The sequence below is a fragment of the Drosophila sulfurigaster genome, chromosome 2R (assembly GCF_023558435.1).
Source record: "Drosophila sulfurigaster albostrigata strain 15112-1811.04 chromosome 2R, ASM2355843v2, whole genome shotgun sequence".
Lineage (NCBI taxonomy): Eukaryota > Metazoa > Arthropoda > Insecta > Diptera > Drosophilidae > Drosophila > Drosophila sulfurigaster.
This window is the reverse complement of record NC_084882.1, coordinates 991,293-1,010,490: the sequence shown is the minus strand read 5'-3', so window position 1 is coordinate 1,010,490 and position 19,198 is coordinate 991,293. Positions and strand designations below refer to the sequence as shown.

Below are 19,198 nucleotides of genomic sequence, written 5' to 3'. Positions count from 1 at the left end.
AGATTCGTTGTCGCGGGTTAACGAAGATACGATAGCAGCGATAGATCTGCGAGATGGGTTGCTCATCGATTTAAAATCCGAACATTTTCAATCCGCAGACTATTTATATTTACTTCATAAGGTGAAGGCAAATGAAGAAAATTTCCCGGATTTGAAAATTAATGATGGATACGTGTATCGTAAGGCGGAACATCTAATAGGTGAACGTAAGCACGATGAGTATGCCTGGAAGCTTTGGATACCGAAAGAGCTGGTTCCGAAGGTCCTGTTTCAAGCACATAACAATCCCTTGTGCTCGCATGGAGGCATCCACAAAACGATCGAAAGAATTAGGCGTTACTATTTTTGGCCAGGTTTGGTGGCTGACGTCAAGGCATATATTAACGCCTGCGAGGTGTGTAAGACCACAAAAGCGCCTAATTATGCACTTCGACCGCCATTAGGGAAAGCGCCTGAAAGTCAGCGGTTCTTCCAACGACTCTACATAGATTTTCTTGGGCCCTATCCACGATCGCGAAGCGGACATATTGGAATATTTATTGTTCTTGACCATTTTTCCAAATATGTTTTTCTGAAACCCGTTAAGAAAATAAACGCAGCACTTGTCATAAAATATCTAGAGAACGAATTATTTATGACTTTTGGAGTTCCGGAGACAATTGTTTCCGATAATGGATCCCAGTTTCGCTCAGAAGCCTTTCAAAAGCTGTTGCGTCAGTACGAAGTAAATCACGTGCTGACCGCAGTTCACTCGCCACAAGCAAACGCCTCAGAACGAGTAAATAGGTCGGTTATATCTGGAATTAGAGCTTACTTGCGCCCTGATCAGAAAGATTGGGACGAAGTGTTGTGCAAAATCAGCTGTGCATTAAGGTCCTCTATTCACTCTAGTATAGGAACCTCGCCCTATTACATGGCGTTTGGACAGCATATGATCACTTCTGGGTCAACTTACGGATTGCTAAGGAAGCTAAATTTGCTGGATGATCGCTCTTTAGCGTTTAATCGGCAGGACTCGTTTGACTTAATTCGCGATGAAGCCTCTAAACTCATGTTATTAAAGCACGAGCAAAACGAACGGAAGTATAATCTTCGTTCGAGAGAAGTTTCTTTTACTACCGGGCAAGAAGTGTACAGAAGGAACTTTAAGCAAAGTTGTTTTCAAACCGGGTACAACGCTAAGTTTGGGCCCGCCTTCGTTAAAGCACGAGTGAGGAGGAAGATAGGCAACTCGTATTATGAATTAGAGGATCTGCAGGGCCAGTTGTTGGGAAATTATCATGCTAAGGACATACGGCAGTAAGTTTGCTTCAGGCGGAGTCAGTCTAGGGTACCATTACAATACCCTAGCCTGATTCTAGCGGGGGGGATTTTGTAACGACGCCTGAAGCAGATATATATCAAATGCGTCCTAAAAGTATGCAAGAAATTTCAACTAAGGGCGCAGCTTTAAGTGCATCAGCTGCGCTGTAAAGCCGAGCTTTAAGTAGTGCATCAGCTGCACTGAAAAGCTCACATTTGACGCTTAGCGAGTTGCACTGGAAAGCTCAGCTTTGACGTTTGTGTCACCACGCGCATGCGCGGCTAGCTTAAGCTAGGCTGATTCCGGTCAAAGCACTTTTCTGGTGACCGGCAGCGTGCATAGACGCATATTGGTTGGTGTAGAAAATTTATACCACAAGACACAAGAGGTTAGAATTCTCTTAGTGCATTTTGTACTTGGTAAGAATAAATAGTAATAGATTCTGGTAGGTGTTCTTTACTTATTGTTGTCGTTTTCACAGGTCGTTTTCGAAATTTTCTGCTTTTGGTTTGGTTCTTTTTGAGCGTGACTGTGCCTAAGCTAGCGGCCGGCGGAGCGCTACTGAGTGCCATCTTTGTCGCCGCCCTAGCGGCCAGTAAAGCGCGCCAAAGTGCTCCCATTGCGGCACATAGCAGCTAGCTAAGCGTCCTTAGCGCCACCTTTGCGCGCATAGCGGCCAGCGGGGCGCCTTAGCGCCATCTTTGCCGCCGCACTAGCGGCCAGCGGAGCGCCCTTAGCGCCACCTTTGCCGCCGCATAGCGGCCAGCGGAGTACCCTTTAGCGCCGCCGTTGCGTGCATAGCGGCCAGAGGAGCGCCCTTAGCGCCACCTTTGTCGCCGCATAGCGGCCAGCGGAGCACCCTTAGCGCCGCCGTTGCGTGCATAGCGGCCAGCGGAGCGCCTTAGCGCCACCTTTGTCGCCGCATAGCGGCCAGCGGAGCACCCTTAGCGCCGCCGTTGCGTGCATAGCGGCCAGCGGAGCGCCCTTAGCGCCACCTTTGTCGCCGCATAGCGGCCAACGGAGCACCCTTAGCGCCGCCGTTGCGTGCATAGCGGCCAGCGGAGCGCCGTAGCGCCTTCTTTGCCGCCGCACTAGCGGCCAGCGGAGCGCCAGTGCGCGTCTTCTTGGCTACCGCGTCAGCGGCCAGCGGAGCGCCATCTTGGCTGCCGCACTTGCGGCCAGCGGAGCGCCTTCGAGCGCCAGCTTGGCTATCGCGCTAGCGGCCAGCAAAGCACCAGCGAGCGCATCTTTCTCGGGCATCTTTCGGCCGCAGTGACGTACTGCGCCGGCGAAGCGCCAAGCATCTGCTCGAGCCGCCAGCGCAGCACCCCTGCGACTTCTTGGCCAGCATTTGCGTCGCAACTTTAATCATCATCTCCAGCATCTTCGCTCTTCTTATCATCACCAATTGTATCATCGCATCTTTACTTTCCTGAACATCAGCGACTAGTTCGCGTGCATAAAAATAGTGTGTGTGTGTGTTAAAAGTGCAGATATATATAAAAAGTAAAAAAAAAAAAACCAAATTTGAAAAGAGACTGATGCGCTACATTGTTTAAAACAAAATTAGAAAAATAACGTGAATAATTCTCAACAGTGTAGCGCCGCTCAGCACAAGAAAAAAAATAAAATATGATAAGAAAATTTTAGTTTGGCAAAAATTGCGAAAAAGAATTGCACAGAAATATTATAAATAAATAAATAATTTAATTAAACTTAATTTGGTTAAAATTCAGATGAGTACAATGAAAAGTTGAAAGTTAAAAGTGGGAAAATTATCTAAAAAATTTAAAAGTTCACTCGTTCACGAAATAGTTAAAAATTCAAATTTACATTAATACTGTACTACAATGGCAAAAGTGTAAAATCATAATAAAATTAATAATAATTGTAAAGCAACAAATTAAAACAAACAAACAAAAGTATGAATACAAATGAATTAGTTGAAAAGAAATAATAAAATTGCAAAGCCATGCAAATTTAGAATATAAAAACAATGTGTGAATGTGTTGTGCACAAGTTAAAACAAAACAGTTGAAAGCTTCTCAGGCTAAATGCCTGAACGAAAATTATTGTATAAAAAAAAATTTTAAATTAATTGAATAAGTTATGAAAGTCAGTGCAAGTAAAGTTATATAAAAAATTTTTTTTTTTTCTTTTCTCCGCGATTGTGTCAGATGAGATTGTGTTAGTGGAAATTTCATTTGGTTTTATACAGCTATGTTCCAGTACTTCGCCGGAGATCGATCGCCGCCGCGGAGTCCTGTATGTAAGTTTTCTTATTAAAATATTTGTATCTCATATTGGCAATTCATCCGGCACATACTCGCAACATACAAAAGATGAATGAAAAATTAAATTGAAATTTTACTTAAAAAAAAAAGAAAAATCGTGATATAAACCTGAAACGTACTGTAGAGAAAGTAAATAATAATACAAAGCACTGAGCCAAGAACACCTTTATATAGATTTAAAAGAAACTATTATAACTTTGCTACAATTCTCGTATAATATTATTAGTAAAATTTTGTACGATTTATTCTTTTTGTCGATTATAATGCAATATTGGTTAATATTTACCTTTAATTAAATTTTATTAATCATGAACTAATTTAATTTTTATTTAGCCGAGACAAGCCAGCGACACCACTGTCGTAGGGTTAAAGGGATCACCAGAGCCATGCTCTGAGGCAGTGATCTTAGGTTGGGAGGGGACTTCATCACTTAACAGCTGTGATGGCCTACCTCAATTCTCGCTCTCTCTCTCTTTCTCTCTCTCTCTCTCTCTTATTCTCTCTTTGTTTTTTTCTATTTTTGAGACAATTTTGGATCTTCCTTCTCTTTCCGGCTAGTTTTCTAGCAATCCCTTCTTCGTCGCAGCACGCTCAATTTCTGATCTTAAATTAATAATAATGAGCAGCGAAGAAAGGGCTATCGGTAAAAGCAAGACCACCACCCCCAAAGCCGACGAGCTAGAGCCGGACTCTAAAGCGTGCCCCGCAAATGCCGATAGCCCTGTCGCCTTGTGCTTCTTCTCGTTGCACGTTACAAATGTTTGATTTGAAAGATATTTCGATTTTGGGCATTGCAATGGGATCTTAAGATAAGTGCGTGTCTACGTGTGAACATAATGACATTTTAACTTTGTGCTGGGGCAGAGTATTAGCTTTTTTTTCTGTGTCGCCATTGTGTACGCAATAATGCTGCTGAAAGCATCGATAGATCGTGCAACGATACATTGATGTTGTAGGTATATTTTACGATGGTTTTATCGACATCGATTTTACGCGATATATCGATGCTTGATAATAAATCGGTCGCATAATTTTACAATATTGCAATATTGTATGTGTATTTAGTATTAGATTGGTGTTAAATTACGCAGATTGAATTGGAATGTCAAACCAAGAATATATATCGGATATGCAAATAAATAATTATCTTTTGTTTGAAAACATAGTAATTAGAAACGTTTTATTCAATTTTTTAAATTTATTACAATTTATTGCATAATTCAGTGATACACCCAGCACTGATTTTTTAGGCGACATTTTCTGATAATCTTATTGACACCGATGCTAAGGAATTCATCGATGTCTTATTTTGCAAATACCGATATATATAAAAATCAATATTTTAGGGAAATAATCGTTCATTGTGAATCGTGTATCGGTGCTATCTCTTTTGCATCGTGTCCTCCCTAGGAGAAACACCGTATGTAAAAATTCATAATTAATATGTAAAATTTTTCAATTGTTATCTAATTTCATTTAATTAATATATATAATTAACATATAATAATTACTAATAGTTATTAATTATATTATTTAAGTGCAGATTTTTGTAGAAATGCCGCGAGTTAGTAGACAGTCTACATCACAAAGAGCACGTTCTAGGCAGTTAAGAAATAGAAGGAATAGGGAAAATAACGATTATGTTGTAAAAGAGAGGGAAAGTAATGCAAGTTCGCAGAGGAATCGTAGAGCTGATCAGGATCAGGAGTATATTAGAAATAGTCAGCGACGTTTAGTAAGGAGACGATCAGCGCGAATTCGGCAGCATGAGCAAACGACAGATACAGACCATAGAAGCTCAGAGAAGCTGGGTCCAGTGATTTGAGATATTAAAAAAAAAAATTGGTGCCCATTGCTTTAAATCGTTTGCCCATGTTAACCCAGGAAACATTTTTTTTTGCCCACCCTTAGTTTCGAAATTATGAAAAATTTTTTTTTTCGAAAATTCAAAAATTTTTTTTTTCAAAATTTTTTTGCGGAAATCGCTTTAAAATCGTTTGCCCATGTTTGCCCATCTTTTAGTTTTTCGAAAAAATTTTTCGTTTTCGAAATTTTGAATTTTGAAAAATTTTGACATTTTTCGGCATGAATGACTCAAACTCGATCGCCCACACCTCGAAATTATGAAAACTAAAGCTCTACAACGGTAGCCTCAAGTGTTTTCAAGTCTGCCCATATCTCAGAATTTCAAAATTTTGAAAAATTTGAAGGTTTTCAACTTTTTTGATTGCTCATACAAATTCATCGTTTGCCCAACTTTCAAAGTCTCAAATTTTTGCCAAATTTCAAAATTTTTCAAATTTTTTTGACTTTTTCAGACTGCCTATTCGCTATTTTCGTTTGCCTACCCTTTTAGAATTTCAAAATTTTGCTTAATTTAAAAAATTTTCATACTTTTTTGATTTCAGCCTATGGCCCATACAAATTCATCGTTTGCCCAACTTTCAAAGTCTCAAATTTTTGCCAAATTTTAAAATTTTTTTTGACTTTTTCAGACTGCCCATTCGCTATTTTCGTTTGCCCACCCTTTAGAATTTCAAAATTTTGCTTAATTTAAAAAATTTTCATACTTTTTTGATTTCACCCTATGGCCCATACAAATTCATCGTTTGCCCAACTTTCAAAGTCTCAAATTTTTGACAAATTTCAAAATTTTTCAAATTTTTTTTACTTTTTCAGACTGCCCATTCGCTATTTTCGTTTGCCTACCCTTTAGAATTTCAAAATTTTGCTTAATTTAAAAAATTTTCATACTTTTTGATTTCAGCCTATGGCCCATACAAATTCATCGTTTGCCCAACTTTCAAAGTCTCAAATTTTTGCCAAATTTTAAAATTTTTTTTGACTTTTTCAGACTGCCCATTCGCTATTTTCGTTTGCCCACCCTTTAGAATTTCAAAATTTTGCTTAATTTAAAAAATTTTCATACTTTTTTGATTTCAGCCTATGGCCCATACAAATTCATCGTTTGCCCAACTTTCAAAGTCTCAAATTTTTCCCAAATTTCAAAATTTTTCAAATTTTTTGACTTTCAGACTGCCCATTCGCTATTTTCGTTTTCCCACCCTTTAGAATTTCAAAATTTTGCTTAATTTAAAAAATTTTCATACTTTTTTGATTTCAGCCTATGGCCCATACAAATTCATCGTTTGCCCAACTTTCAAAGTCTCAAATTTTTGCCAAATTTCAAAATTTTTCAAATTTTTTTTACTTTTTCAGACTGCCCATTCGCTATTTTCGTTTGCCCACCTTTTAGAATTTCCAAATTTTGCTTAATTTAAAAAATTTTCATACTTTTGTGATTTCAGCCTATGGCCCATACAAATTCATCGTTTGCCCAACTTTCAAAGTCTCAAATTTTTGCCAAATTTCAAAATTTTTCAAAATTTTTTTGACTTTTTCAGACTGCCCAATCACTATTTTCGATTGCCCACCCTTTAGTTTTAAAATTTATGCATAATTCCAAAATGTTCATACTTTTTCCGTTTGCCCATTTTGTATGTAATTTATTTTATGACTATTAGTATAATTTTTCTTGAAATTCCATAAACTACTAAAGCCTTCAAGCCCATAACAGGTTATATAAATATTTTCTGTCATTATATGGTCATAAAACAGGTGTGTCCTTTTTTATTCTTTTCTCATTCACTACCTTTTGGTGGAATTCATTCAAAAGGGTGTTTCAAAAATGTGTGCCTTAATATCAAGATACAGGTAAAAGGTATTTCTAATTTTCTTAAAAATTTTGGATTTACCCTTAAATTATGTTAAAATGCTTAACGAGGCCATAAAACAGGTAGATTAAAAATATTTAAAAATTTATTCATAAGATAGAGTACAGAATTACGAATTATATTTATGCAGTCCGTGTATATATCACAATATGGATTTTCATTTTTGTATGCAAGGCCGAAAATTTGTGCCATTGCTTATATAAATCGTTGTGAACTTCCCAGCAGCCTGTTATCATAAGGCAGTAGCCAATATAATGACCGATTCCAGTTGAAGACACCGATGCCACGTATTCTATTGCGCCGCTCAAAATGTATTTTGTGTCCCCAATCATAATTTCGGTCGGCAACTGTTGCAATGTTGCCGTCCCCAACAGGTCTGAAGGGAATTTTTTATGGAACTGGGTATCCAACACAAATTCCGTATCGATAATGATATGGGGCCCTGGAGACGTTGCCATTTGTCCTTGTGTATTGCAATGCCTACAAAGAACATTTTTGATTTCAAAAAAATCATTTATAGAACTTACCAATGCGTCGTAAACTCCGAGATTGATGACTTTTGTTCCATCTAGAAGTTCTATCCGTTCCCGCGAAGATATTCTTTGTGCGCAATGGTTGTGGTTCCCTCGTCTGTCATAGCTCGGAATTCCGCTCAATATTTGTCCAATAAACGTTCCAATATTGGCATGGCAACGAACAATGCAGTCTTCCTCTTCAAACAAACTGATTAATATGAGTCCTCTTTCATTGTAAAGATTCTTAGAAATTCCTTCGACTGCATATTTTTTTATAAGCGACACTGTTAAGTTGTCTGAGTAGTAATGGTCCAAATGTTCCTTGTAATACATGTTGTCGATGTATGCCGTGCTTAAAATTTCTGCAAATGAATCAAAAGGACACGTGTTCTTAAATTGGATTAATTGCTTACCAATCAACAATGGTCCCACAACGCCGCCATTTTGCAATATTTCATCCTTTTTCCTTCTGTGGGGTCGATTGTGAATGTTCGGACATTTTTTTTAAATATTTGCCTCTAGCCTTTTTCTTTAAACGTGAGACGTCTACATCCTTTGTGGTAAGTTTTTCATCATCCGGCACTTCTATGCAAGCGGTCTTGTGGTCCTGATATGTCAGTGGTGGATCAGCCAGGTGGATTTTCTCATTATCATCATAATTATCATCGAAATCCAATTGATAATTTTGAACGTTTTTGTTTTTTACTTTCCAGTTTTCTTCTTCCATAAGATGTTCCACTCTATTTTCTGATTGCTGTTCCACAATTGTTTTTTCTCCTCGCTTGAGATTTCCGTCTTGGAGAAAACCAGGAACTTTATTGGTTTTTCGTTTAATCGCTGCATGCTCCAGCTTGCAGACCGCTTCGATGCATCAAATATGCCGCACCACAAATTTATCCGCTCGTACTGGTCGATTAAACTTACTCATGTCCGAGTTTTTAAGATCTTTGAAATAGGCTTCCACTAATGCCGAAGATCCAACATCGAAAGCCGAGCCGAATGGTTTTTTTTTAGTACATTTGTCCACAAAATGAAATATCGCGCCAACTTCAAAACTGGATCTATAAATTCTGGAAGAAAATAAGGGTTTGGTCTATAGTTCGTTGATTTGCATAGTTCAGCTTCGTTTTCTGCAGATCTTCTAATTCCGTTTATGAAATCCTGTATGTCCTCCTCGATTTCGTCCGATTCTTTTTCCTGGCATTCAGGACTTTCAACAGGATCCTCACAATCTGGGGCAGTAAACGTTGCAATTTTTTCAGCAAATAATTCTCCTCTTTCTGACTTATCAAATATTCTCAAGTTTCCATTTGTCCCGACGATTCGCTCATTGCGACAATCATCATAGATTTAAGCATCTGTGCGAAACTTTCCTTAGTTTCGCATGTCGTAGCAACTCCAATGCATCTAATATAAAAATTCTTCACGCTGGCTAGTTTCCCTTTAAAAACATTTTTCCGACACATCATTTTTATAAGGTGAGCGATGTCAAGACGAATGAAGCATCGTGGCAGTACAGAATCCTTCGTCGTTATGGATTTAAAGCACATCGAAAGGTATGTGGTGAGGCGGCACTCATTAAAGCTCAAGCTTATGGCATTTAGCAGCGCTAGCGAAAAATCACAAGCAAGCTCCAGGGGAAAATATCCAGATTTTGTTATAAATCGGCTGAGCCAGAACTGAATGCTGGCCGTATTATATTTCGCCGAAATCATCTGAAATATAGGAAGAATGCCATCATCACCTTTCATCACAATCTGGTATAAAAATACGTAGCTTGTTTCTCCTTTCGGTTTCACGATTGGCAAGACAACAGATCCAGTTGGGTCCACTGAAATTTTCCTGATCTTCTTAACTTGGGAAAGATAGATCTTCATTTGAGCGCCCGTACAGTAAATGCAGTAAAATTTATGCAATCCAATATCCAAGATATATCCCGCCAATTCACCATCATACTTTTTAAGGTACAAGGATGAAATTGGGTCATGGTCAGTACTTATTCCAAGATCTGTGTTCATTGCTTCTTCACGTAGCTTTCTCAAGGTCGGCAACTTTGGAATGTAACTAGGCTCCGGGTCGTTTTCCTTCACATCCTTTGTGGCTTCCTTTCTCCATAATGCAGCTTTTTTGTACATCAACTCGTTGCCAATTTCGATTCGTCTAGATCCCGTGCATCGCCGTTTTGGTGATGTGTTATGCCACGTGTATCTGGAACGGTAACAGATATTCCAATGCCACAATGGGGCTCAGGTTCCACGAGACAATGTCCTTTTAAAATCGAATGGCACTCATTGCAGTATCCCTCAATGCGCAGCCAGATACTTTCTTCCTTGCTTGATATTTTTGCCTTTTTGAAATTAAAGGCACACGGAAGGGGAACCTTTTGGTATAACGATCTTGCTATGACATCAGTCCAGTTTTCTTGTAAATAATTTGCAGATCGCAAGCCTTTTTTCGATTCACTCTTCTCTTTACTGGGAGCAATCGACCCCCACACGTCATCGTCCAATTCCAAGGAAAAATACAAAATTGGCAAAGGTCCATTTTTCTTAGATTCCACAATATTGTACTCCGAATCCTCTTCGAGAATCGTAGTATTCATTGTAAAATTGGCCGATATCCACAATACCACATCGTTCCTTTACGGCAGTCAAAATGTTGTTTCGATTTACCCTGACGTTGAAATTTAAAGTGGCTGGACTTATCATGCCGCCCAAACGTTGACTAACTTCTTTCCACACTTGGTCGCTCCTAGCCTGAGACTACCGGCCTCATTAACAAAAATATTGAAGAAGCAGAGGGCATCCACCACTTCTGAGGTATTAAGTTGAGGAATAGTTGGCATCTTTTCAGTATTTTTCTATGACACGTGAAAAATCACAAGAGTTTTTGCAATTATTAATATTCCGCTTTATTCGCGAACAAAGACTGGACCTAATTGTTGTTGTGACAATACGAAAAGCAACGAAAACGGAGTAAATGACGCGCTGATAAGTGTTAAATTTCAACTGTCTTTATAATTCTATGCTAAGTTACATTAAGCCTAACTTAACTAGAGCGGCGAAGCGAGGCGAATTCGCTCAGAGAGCAACAAACGAAAGCTTTATTGCGCTTTCGCTTCGCCCTAATTCTAACAACTTCATGATACTTCATTTACTACTTCTTGCTCTTAATTATTATTACTCAAATGCGCCAACACCGGCCCGATGAACGGCTGTGCCTTCATACGATTGGCAGAGGCGCCAATTTGTGTACTGTGTAGTACGAAGTACATTTATTTTCACAAGCATATGTAATATAATTGGTAAATATAATATTTGAAAAACGTTAATGTCTAAACTTATTTTGATTTTTAGCATTTTGAGCTAAGATTTTTATACCACACATTTCGAACTGCAGTGTGCACTTTGCCGGCCAAAGCCAATGCACTGTGCATTGTCAGTTTATCAGTGTTACATTTGTGTCAACAAATACAGTGCGAGAGATAACATAAAAAACAGCGCTTACAAACACCAACAATGCAGTCACAGCAACGTGCGTCAAATTATTGCCTTACATCCAGTGTTGCCATTTTAGTTAATTTATTGCTATATCTAGCTATTTTGAAACTGCAAAAACCATAAGATTTTGTGAAATGCTATTAGCTAGAAATCTAGCATTTTTTCAAAGCTTCGGCTACTTTTGGCACTTTTAAAAAGTTCCGATAGCTCTTTTACCGATAGGATGTATTTTGAGGTTTACTCATAAAATTTGCATTATAGTTCGATTCTGTTTATAGTTCATGTGCGAACTTAGTTCGTTCACTCATTAGCTAAATACAAATTGTGAAATTGTGAAACTGTGAAGCAGTGCTGCCAGTTTAGCAATTTAGTTGCTTTAGTTAATTTCCAACTTTTAAAGTTAAAAATGCTTAACTACAAATTTAGCAACTTTTATTTCTCTTTTGGCAATTTTAGCTATTTTACATAAATCCTTTTTATTATGTATTCCTTTTGTCATTCACTGCAAAAATTGCGATTAACAGTTTGCAATGAAATCGGGGCTTGTATTTAACCAAGTGGTTCGATTATATGAGCTACTTGAGTTCACTGACTTGAAAAGTTAACTGCATTTCAAGTGTACAACTTGTATGTATGCGTATACGTATATACATGTTCGCCTTTATATTTGTATCTGTATGCATAGGGCACTGCGATAGCTCTATTGGTAGAGTGCAAGCTTATGCGTGTTGTGGTACTCGGGGTACTCGGGTTCGAGCCCGCTCAGGGTACAAAACTTTTTTTTTTAATCGTATTTACAATAATTTTAAATTAGCATTGTGGATGTTATTAAAGAAATACTTTTGTATGGGCAAAAACGTCTGCTATGCTTTCGTTTGTATGTACATATGTATGCGTCTATATATCTACATACATGCTCGCCTATATTGTGTGTGCTGGTAGTGTACAAGCCCAACATTTGGTAGGGCGCCGGGTCGAGTCCCGGTCGGGACTCATACATTTTTTTTCAATGTTATATACAATAATTCAGATCAAATTGGTTTCAAATTTTTGCCACGCCCACTTCCGCCCTTGTCAAAGTTATTATGGCGACAAACGGCTGCTGCAGCATGCCTCATTTGGTTGACCAACTAGATCTAAACTAAACTAAACTAAATATTCTTAACAGTTGTTGATTGTGGTCGAAAAGAATCTTATAAGATATTCGAGAAGCAATTTTAATAAATGGTAATTATTATTAGCCGCTTTAATGCAACAATAATGCGTTTTTACACACATAGATACATGTGTGTGTATTTATGCATGCATGTGAATGCACGTGTACGTATACATGTACATATGTACATATTTTCAATTGTCCGTTATGTTCAAAAATGTTGTATTAACTAATGGCGTTCTGAGCCTTTTCTGGTTTACTTGGACTTGATGTACAAATTATTACATTGTTGTTTATTGCTGCTAGTAACAGTTTTTTGCGGTAAAAGTAAAAACGAAAAGAACGCAATTTTCAGGGCTAATGTGTAACGACGCCTGAAGCAGATATATATCAAATGCGTCCTAAAAGTATGCAAGAAATTTCAACTAAGGGCGCAGCTTTAAGTGCATCAGCTGCGCTGTAAAGCCGAGCTTTAAGTAGTGCATCAGCTGCACTGAAAAGCTCACATTTGACGCTTAGCGAGTTGCACTGGAAAGCTCAGCTTTGACGTTTGTATCACCACGCGCATGCGCGGCTAGCTTAAGCTAGGCTGATTCCGGTCAAAGCACTTTTCTGGTGACCGGCAGCGTGCATAGACGCATATTGGTTGGTGTAAAAATTTATACCACAAGACACAAGAGGTTAGAATTCTCTTAGTGCATTTTGTACTTGGTAAGAATAAATAGTAATAGATTCTGGTAGGTGTTCTTTACTTATTGTTGTCGTTTTCACAGGTCGTTTTCGAAATTTTCTGCTTTTGGTTTGGTTCTTTTTGAGCGTGACTGTGCCTAAGCTAGCGGCCGGCGGAGCGCTACTGAGTGCCATCTTTGTCGCCGCCCTGGCGGCCAGTAAAGCGCGCCAAAGTGCTCCCATTGCGGCACATAGCAGCTAGCTAAGCGTCCTTAGCGCCACCTTTGCGCGCATAGCGGCCAGCGGGGCGCCTTAGCGCCATCTTTGCCGCCGCACTAGCGGCCAGCGGAGCGCCCTTAGCGCCACCTTTGCCGCCGCATAGCGGCCAGCGGAGCACCCTTAGCGCCGCCGTTGCGTGCATAGCGACCAGAGGAGCGCCCTTAGCGCCACCTTTGTCGCCGCATAGCGGCCAGCGGAGCACCCTTAGCGCCGCCGTTGCGTGCATAGCGGCCAGCGGAGCGCCTTAGCGCCACCTTTGTCGCCGCATAGCGGCCAGCGGAGCACCCTTAGCGCCGCCGTTGCGTGCATAGCGGCCAGCGGAGCGCCCTTAGCGCCACCTTTGTCGCCGCATAGCGGCCAACGGAGCACCCTTAGCGCCGCCGTTGCGTGCATAGCGGCCAGCGGAGCGCCGTAGCGCCTTCTTTGCCGCCGCACTAGCGGCCAGCGGAGCGCCAGTGCGCGTCTTCTTGGCTACCGCGTCAGCGGCCAGCGGAGCGCCATCTTGGCTGCCGCACTTGCGGCCAGCGGAGCGCCTTCGAGCGCCAGCTTGGCTATCGCGCTAGCGGCCAGCAAAGCACCAGCGAGCGCATCTTTCTCGGCATCTTTCGGCCGCAGTGACGTACTGCGCCGGCGAAGCGCCAAGCATCTGCTCGAGCCGCCAGCGCAGCACCCCTGCGACTTCTTGGCCAGCATTTGCGTCGCAACTTTAATCATCATCTCAAGCATCTTCGCTCTTCTTATCATCACCAATTGTATCATCGCATCTTTACTTTCCTGAACATCAGCGACTAGTTCGCGTGCATAAAAATAGTGTGTGTGTGTGTTAAAAGTGCAGATATATATAAAAAAGTAAAAAAAAAAAAAAAACCAAATTTGAAAAGAGACTGATGCGCTACATTGTTTAAAACAAAATTAGAAAAATAACGTGAATAATTCTCAACAGTGTAGCGCCGCTCAGCACAAGAAAAAAATAAAATATGATAAGAAAATTTTAGTTTGGCAAAAATTGCGAAAAAAGAATTGCACAGAAATATTATAAATAAATAAATAATTTAATTAAACTTAATTTGGTTAAAATTCAGATGAGTACAATGAAAAGTTAAAAGTTAAAAGTGGGAAAATTATCTAAAAAATTTAAAAGTTCACTCGTTCACGAAATAGTTAAAAAATTCAAATTTACATTAATACTGTACTATAATGGCAAAAGTGTAAAATCATAATAAAATTAATAATAATTGTAAAGCAACAAATTAAAACAAACAAACAAAAGTATGAATACAAATGAATTAGTTGAAAAGAAATAATAAAATTGCAAAGCCATGCAAATTTAGAATATAAAAACAATGTGTGAATGTGTTGTGCACAAGTTAAAACAAAACAGCTGAAAGCTTCTCAGGCTAAATGCCTGAACGAAAATTATTGTATAAAAAAAAAAAATTTTAAATTAATTGAATAAGTTATGAAAGTCAGTGCAAGTAAAGTTATATAAAAATTTTTTTTTTTTTTTTCTTTTCTCCGCGATTGTGTCAGATGAGATTGTGTTAGTGGAAATTTCATTTGGTTTTATACAGCTATGTTCCAGTACTTCGCCGGAGATCGATCGCCGCCGCGGGAGTCCTGTATGTAAGTTTTCTTATTAAAATATTTGTATCTCATATTGGCAATTCATCCGGCACATACTCGCAACATACAAAAGATGAATGAAAAATTAAATTGAAATTTTACTAAAAAAAAAAAAAAAAAATCGTGATATAAACCTGAAACGTACTGTAGAGAAAGTAAATAATAATACAAAGCACTGAGCCAAGAACACCTTTATAGATTTAAAAGAAACTATTATAACTTTGCTACAATTCTCGTATAATATTATTAGTAAAATTTTGTACGATTTATTCTTTTGTCGATTATAATGCAATATTGGTTAATATTTACCTTTAATTAAATTTTATTAATCATGAACTAATTTAATTTTTATTTAGCCGAGACAAGCCAGCGACACCACTGTCGTAGGGTTAAAAGGGATCACCAGAGCCATGCTCTGAGGCAGTGATCTTAGGTTGGGAGGGGACTTCATCACTTAACAGCTGTGATGGCCTACCTCAATTCTCGCTCTCTCTCTCTTTCTCTCTTTCTCTCTCTCTCTTATTCTCTCTTTGTTTTTTTTCTATTTTTTTGAGACAATTTTGGATCTTCCTTCTCTTTCCGGCTAGTTTTCTAGCAATCCCTTCTTCGTCGCAGCACGCTCAATTTCTGATCTTAAATTAATAATAATGAGCAGCGAAGAAAGGGCTATCGGTAAAAGCAAGACCACCACCCCAAAGCCGACGAGCTAGAGCCGGACTCTAAAGCGTGCCCCGCAAATGCCGATAGCCCTGTCGCCTTGTGCTTCTTCTCGTTGCACGTTACAGTTATAATTAATTATTATTAATTAAGAAAAGTGGCGCCCAACGTGTAGGGTCTTAGTGAGTACAGTAAATACTCATTAAGACTCTCGGATAAATTCAAATATCGTACTCTAAAATCTTTTCATCTTCTTTTCATTTTCTTTTTCATTCATTTTCTTTTCAAAAATTCGACTCTATCTCAAATTTGTTATGGATTACAAGAATTAATACACAATCAGTTCCTTTTTGGCCAAAAAGGAAAAGTTGGATTGGAATTTTCCCCTCTAATTTTTGTATTTACCAATGATGGGGTATATATTTTTATGAGGAATACGAAATAATTTCAACTACGGTAGATTATTTTGGCCCATTTAAATTGTTTTTCATCATTGGTGAAGCAGGCCAAAAAGAAAAAGTTGTGTTGAATTTTCCCTTGTAATTTTGTACTTGCCAATAATGGAGTATTTATTTTTATGAGGAAATACAAAATAATTCAACTGCGGTAGATTATTTTGGCCCATTTAAATTAATTTTCAGTATTGGTGAAACAGCACAAATTTTGATGTTCTTCATGTCAGTCGAATGGAATGTGTAAACATTTTGGTTATAAAATTTAGCAACCTCGAATGACTGAAGAATACCCAAATTTGAATCCTTCTTCTTTCGAATTTTCGCTTCTGATTATTGAATTCGCCAATAATGCGGAATTTATTTGTAGGAGGAAATACAAATAAATTCAACTACGGTTGGTTATTTGGCCCGTTTAATTTATTCCTCATTATTGGTGAAACAGTTTAAATTTGGATGTTCTTTATGTCAGACGGCTTGGAATATGTAGACATTTTAATTAGAAAATGCTACAACCCCGAAGGACTAAGGAATACCTAAGTTTGAAATTCTTCTTCGTAGAATTAGGCTTCTCTGATTCGCTGGAATACAACAAAAGCATTATAAACTGCTTTGTTGTCCGTAAATCAGGACTAATTTTGATGGAAAATACATTTAATACACTATTTCTATTTCTTTCTTTTTTTTGAGAATTTTGGTAGTGAATGGAAATTACCCTACGATATGTGGTTGTTAGGCTTTGTTATCGGCTAAAAATATTTATGATATCTCTGATTACATATTATTTTTGAATTTCTTTTTTTTTTGTCTTTGTGACAATACGATTTTTGAGTTGTGTTTTATTGGTCATTTATCTATTTATTTCATTTATTTATTTAATTATATATCTTTTATTTATTTATATATTTATATTTTTTTTATTTTTTCGGAGTTGTTATATTAGGTGGGATCGTTGTCTCTGTTCAGTTTTTCATAGTTGGCTCGTTTGTATTGATTTTTTTTCTCTTAAAATGAGTGTCTCTCGCTTGCCTAATAAAGGCGCTTTAGGAAAGCCCAGCTCTTGTCTGCTTTGCAAAAGTGAGTTCCGATCTGTCGCAGATGTATGTAAAACACCTTGTGACCATGACTTTCAAAAAAGTGCATCGAAGCTTATTTAAAGACAAATGAGAAGTGTCCAGTCTGTCAAGCAGTGTGTAGGCCAGCATCAAATAAGCCGACAAACAGCCAAGGCTTACAAACTCGCTCTCAGTCCAAAAGTCGTACAATGGAAGAGCAGGGTAGCCAATCGACATCAAATGATGGCCCTAGCACATCACAAGGTGTTGCAATGTCGCAGACCCGAGATTCGGGAAATGCTGAAGCGACCGATCCGATCTCGATGGAGCAAAGATTGCTCACAACTCTGACGGAGATAATGGCGGAACTGATACAAAGTTCGGTAGTCGATAGCATGCAAAGACTGATAGCGGCTCCCGTCCAGAGTGAAAATAGGTTCACTCCTACGCAAGCTGCTCTAAGAGTTGAAAACCGACCAGTTCACGATATGAGGCTTGAGGGTAACACAGATTTTATGTCGCACCAATCAGCCACACCCATCTCCCACATGTCCGATCTTTTAACAGACCCGACAAAGTGGTGCAAATACTGAACGGGTGGAAAATGAAATTTTCAGGAACCGGAGTCTCCGTAGAAAATTTTATCTACAGAGCGGAAGCGCTAACTCACCAAACTCTGGGAGGAAACTTTGCAGTTCTTTGCAGAAATGCCAGTGTGCTTTTTGAAGGCAAAGCACTAGAGTTTTATTGGCGATACCATAAGTCGACTGGCGAAGTTAGATGGGATAGCTTGTGTTCGGCATTGCGGTCGCATTTTCGCATTGCTAGAGACGATTGTGATATCGAGGAGTTGATACGAAACAGGAAGCAAAAGATCAGCGAGACTTTTGATAGTTTTATGAGAGTATATCGATTCTAATCGATCAGTTGGAAGTTCCGTGGTCAGATAATAAAATTGTTCGCATTCTGAGAAATAATCTGAGACCAGAAATTCAACATGAGTTGCTCAATGTTACCATAAGAACAGTCCCAGCTCTTAGGGAAATATGCAGACGTCGTGAAACGTTTTAGACGACGTGAAGCGGTCTCATGGATACGCTAGACTAGCTCCTTTCAAGCGTGAGGTGTCGGAGTTGGTCCAGGATTCAGAAGAGAGTAGCGAGACGGAACCAGCAGAAGATTTAGATGTGGAGGCTATATCCTTGATATGCTGGAATTGCCGAAAAGAGGGGCATAGGTATCAGGATTGTCTGTCCGAAAGAAGGGTCTTTTGCTATGGCTGTGGAGCAGCAAACACTTATAAGCCAAGCTGCTTAAAATGTTCAAAAAACTCCAAGTTCGGCACATCGAAGTCGGCGTTCAGACCGAAGACTCCGAGTGCCGCAAAGAGCCAGGCTACCATGACAGATCAGTAGCGAAAGCACAGAGTCTTTACTACCTACATTACCAGACTTACAAAAACAAGATGAAAGCTTATTGCTACATCAAAAAATTCCCAGCTTGACATTAAACCCTGAACGAGAATGTTTACCAAAGATTCAGAGCACGAATGCACGAAACTCCAAGCGTATTAAGTCCTTTTGGCAGCACGTCAAAAAGGCAGTAATAGGATTAGAATATGTTTGTTCGAACTCTCCAGGATCATTTGATCCGAGGCCATTTCTGCCAATTCGTATCTTAAACCGCACAGTCTTTGGATTGCTTGACTCTGGTGCATCCATAAGTTGTTGCGGAGGTAGTTTGGCCAAAGAATTATTAGAAGAAAAGGTTGCATTCAAGACCATGCAGAGTAGCGCTACCACTGCTGATGGAAGCACACAGCAAGTAGTAGGTCGAATTAGAGCGGACATCGAATACGGCAACGTGATAAAGTCATTGAATTTATATATAGTTCCATCCTTAAAGCAAGATCTGTACTTGGGCATAGATTTTTGGAAGTTGTATAATCTTCTCCCAAAAAA

General features: G+C 38.9%; 3 protein-coding genes across 3 annotated transcripts; 2 read left to right on the top strand and 1 right to left on the bottom strand.

Moving 5' to 3' along the window:
- Positions 1-233: 233 nt before the first annotated feature.
- On the top strand, positions 234-1,362 carry LOC133838816 (uncharacterized protein K02A2.6-like). The gene has a single exon (XM_062270043.1). The coding sequence runs from the start codon at positions 635-637 to the stop codon at positions 1,301-1,303; it is 669 nt and encodes a 222-aa protein (XP_062126027.1). The 5' UTR covers positions 234-634; the 3' UTR covers positions 1,304-1,362.
- A 57-nt stretch (positions 1,363-1,419) lies between these two features.
- On the top strand, positions 1,420-2,016 carry LOC133835532 (uncharacterized). The gene is made up of 3 exons (XM_062265512.1): positions 1,420-1,469; positions 1,616-1,722; positions 1,785-2,016. Exons 1-3 carry the CDS (start codon positions 1,420-1,422, stop codon positions 1,940-1,942), a joined length of 315 nt encoding a protein of 104 aa, XP_062121496.1. The 3' UTR covers positions 1,943-2,016.
- Positions 2,017-2,288: 272 nt separating this feature from the next.
- LOC133835531 (uncharacterized) lies at positions 2,289-7,976 on the bottom strand. The gene is made up of 3 exons (XM_062265511.1): positions 7,859-7,976; positions 7,547-7,811; positions 2,289-2,519 (listed from the first exon to the last, which is right to left on the bottom strand). Exons 1-3 carry the CDS (start codon positions 7,897-7,899, stop codon positions 2,289-2,291), a joined length of 537 nt encoding a protein of 178 aa, XP_062121495.1. The 5' UTR covers positions 7,900-7,976.
- Positions 7,977-19,198: the final 11,222 nt, after the last annotated feature.

Bases quoted from the DNA above. Each gene is read 5' to 3' on its own strand.
- LOC133835532 (XM_062265512.1), top strand. From the start codon at position 1,420: ATGCAAGAAATTTCAACTAAGGGCGCAGCTTTAAGTGCATCAGCTGCG. The intron at 1,470-1,615 runs GTAAAGCCGAGC...TTCCGGTCAAAG, and splicing joins TTAAGTGCATCAGCTGCGCT to CACTTTTCTGGTGACCGGCA. The intron at 1,723-1,784 runs GTAAGAATAAAT...TCGTTTTCACAG, and splicing joins CTTAGTGCATTTTGTACTTG to GTCGTTTTCGAAATTTTCTG.
- LOC133835531 (XM_062265511.1), bottom strand. From the start codon at position 7,899: ATGGAACAAAAGTCATCAATCTCGGAGTTTACGACGCATTG. The intron at 7,812-7,858 runs GTAAGTTCTATA...TGTTCTTTGTAG, and splicing joins TCGGAGTTTACGACGCATTG to GCATTGCAATACACAAGGAC. The intron at 2,520-7,546 runs GTTCACAACGAT...GCTGGCCGCTAG, and splicing joins TGATAACAGGCTGCTGGGAA to CGCGATAGCCAAGCTGGCGC.
- LOC133838816 (XM_062270043.1), top strand. From the start codon at position 635: ATGACTTTTGGAGTTCCGGAGACAATTGTTTCCGATAATGGATCCCAG.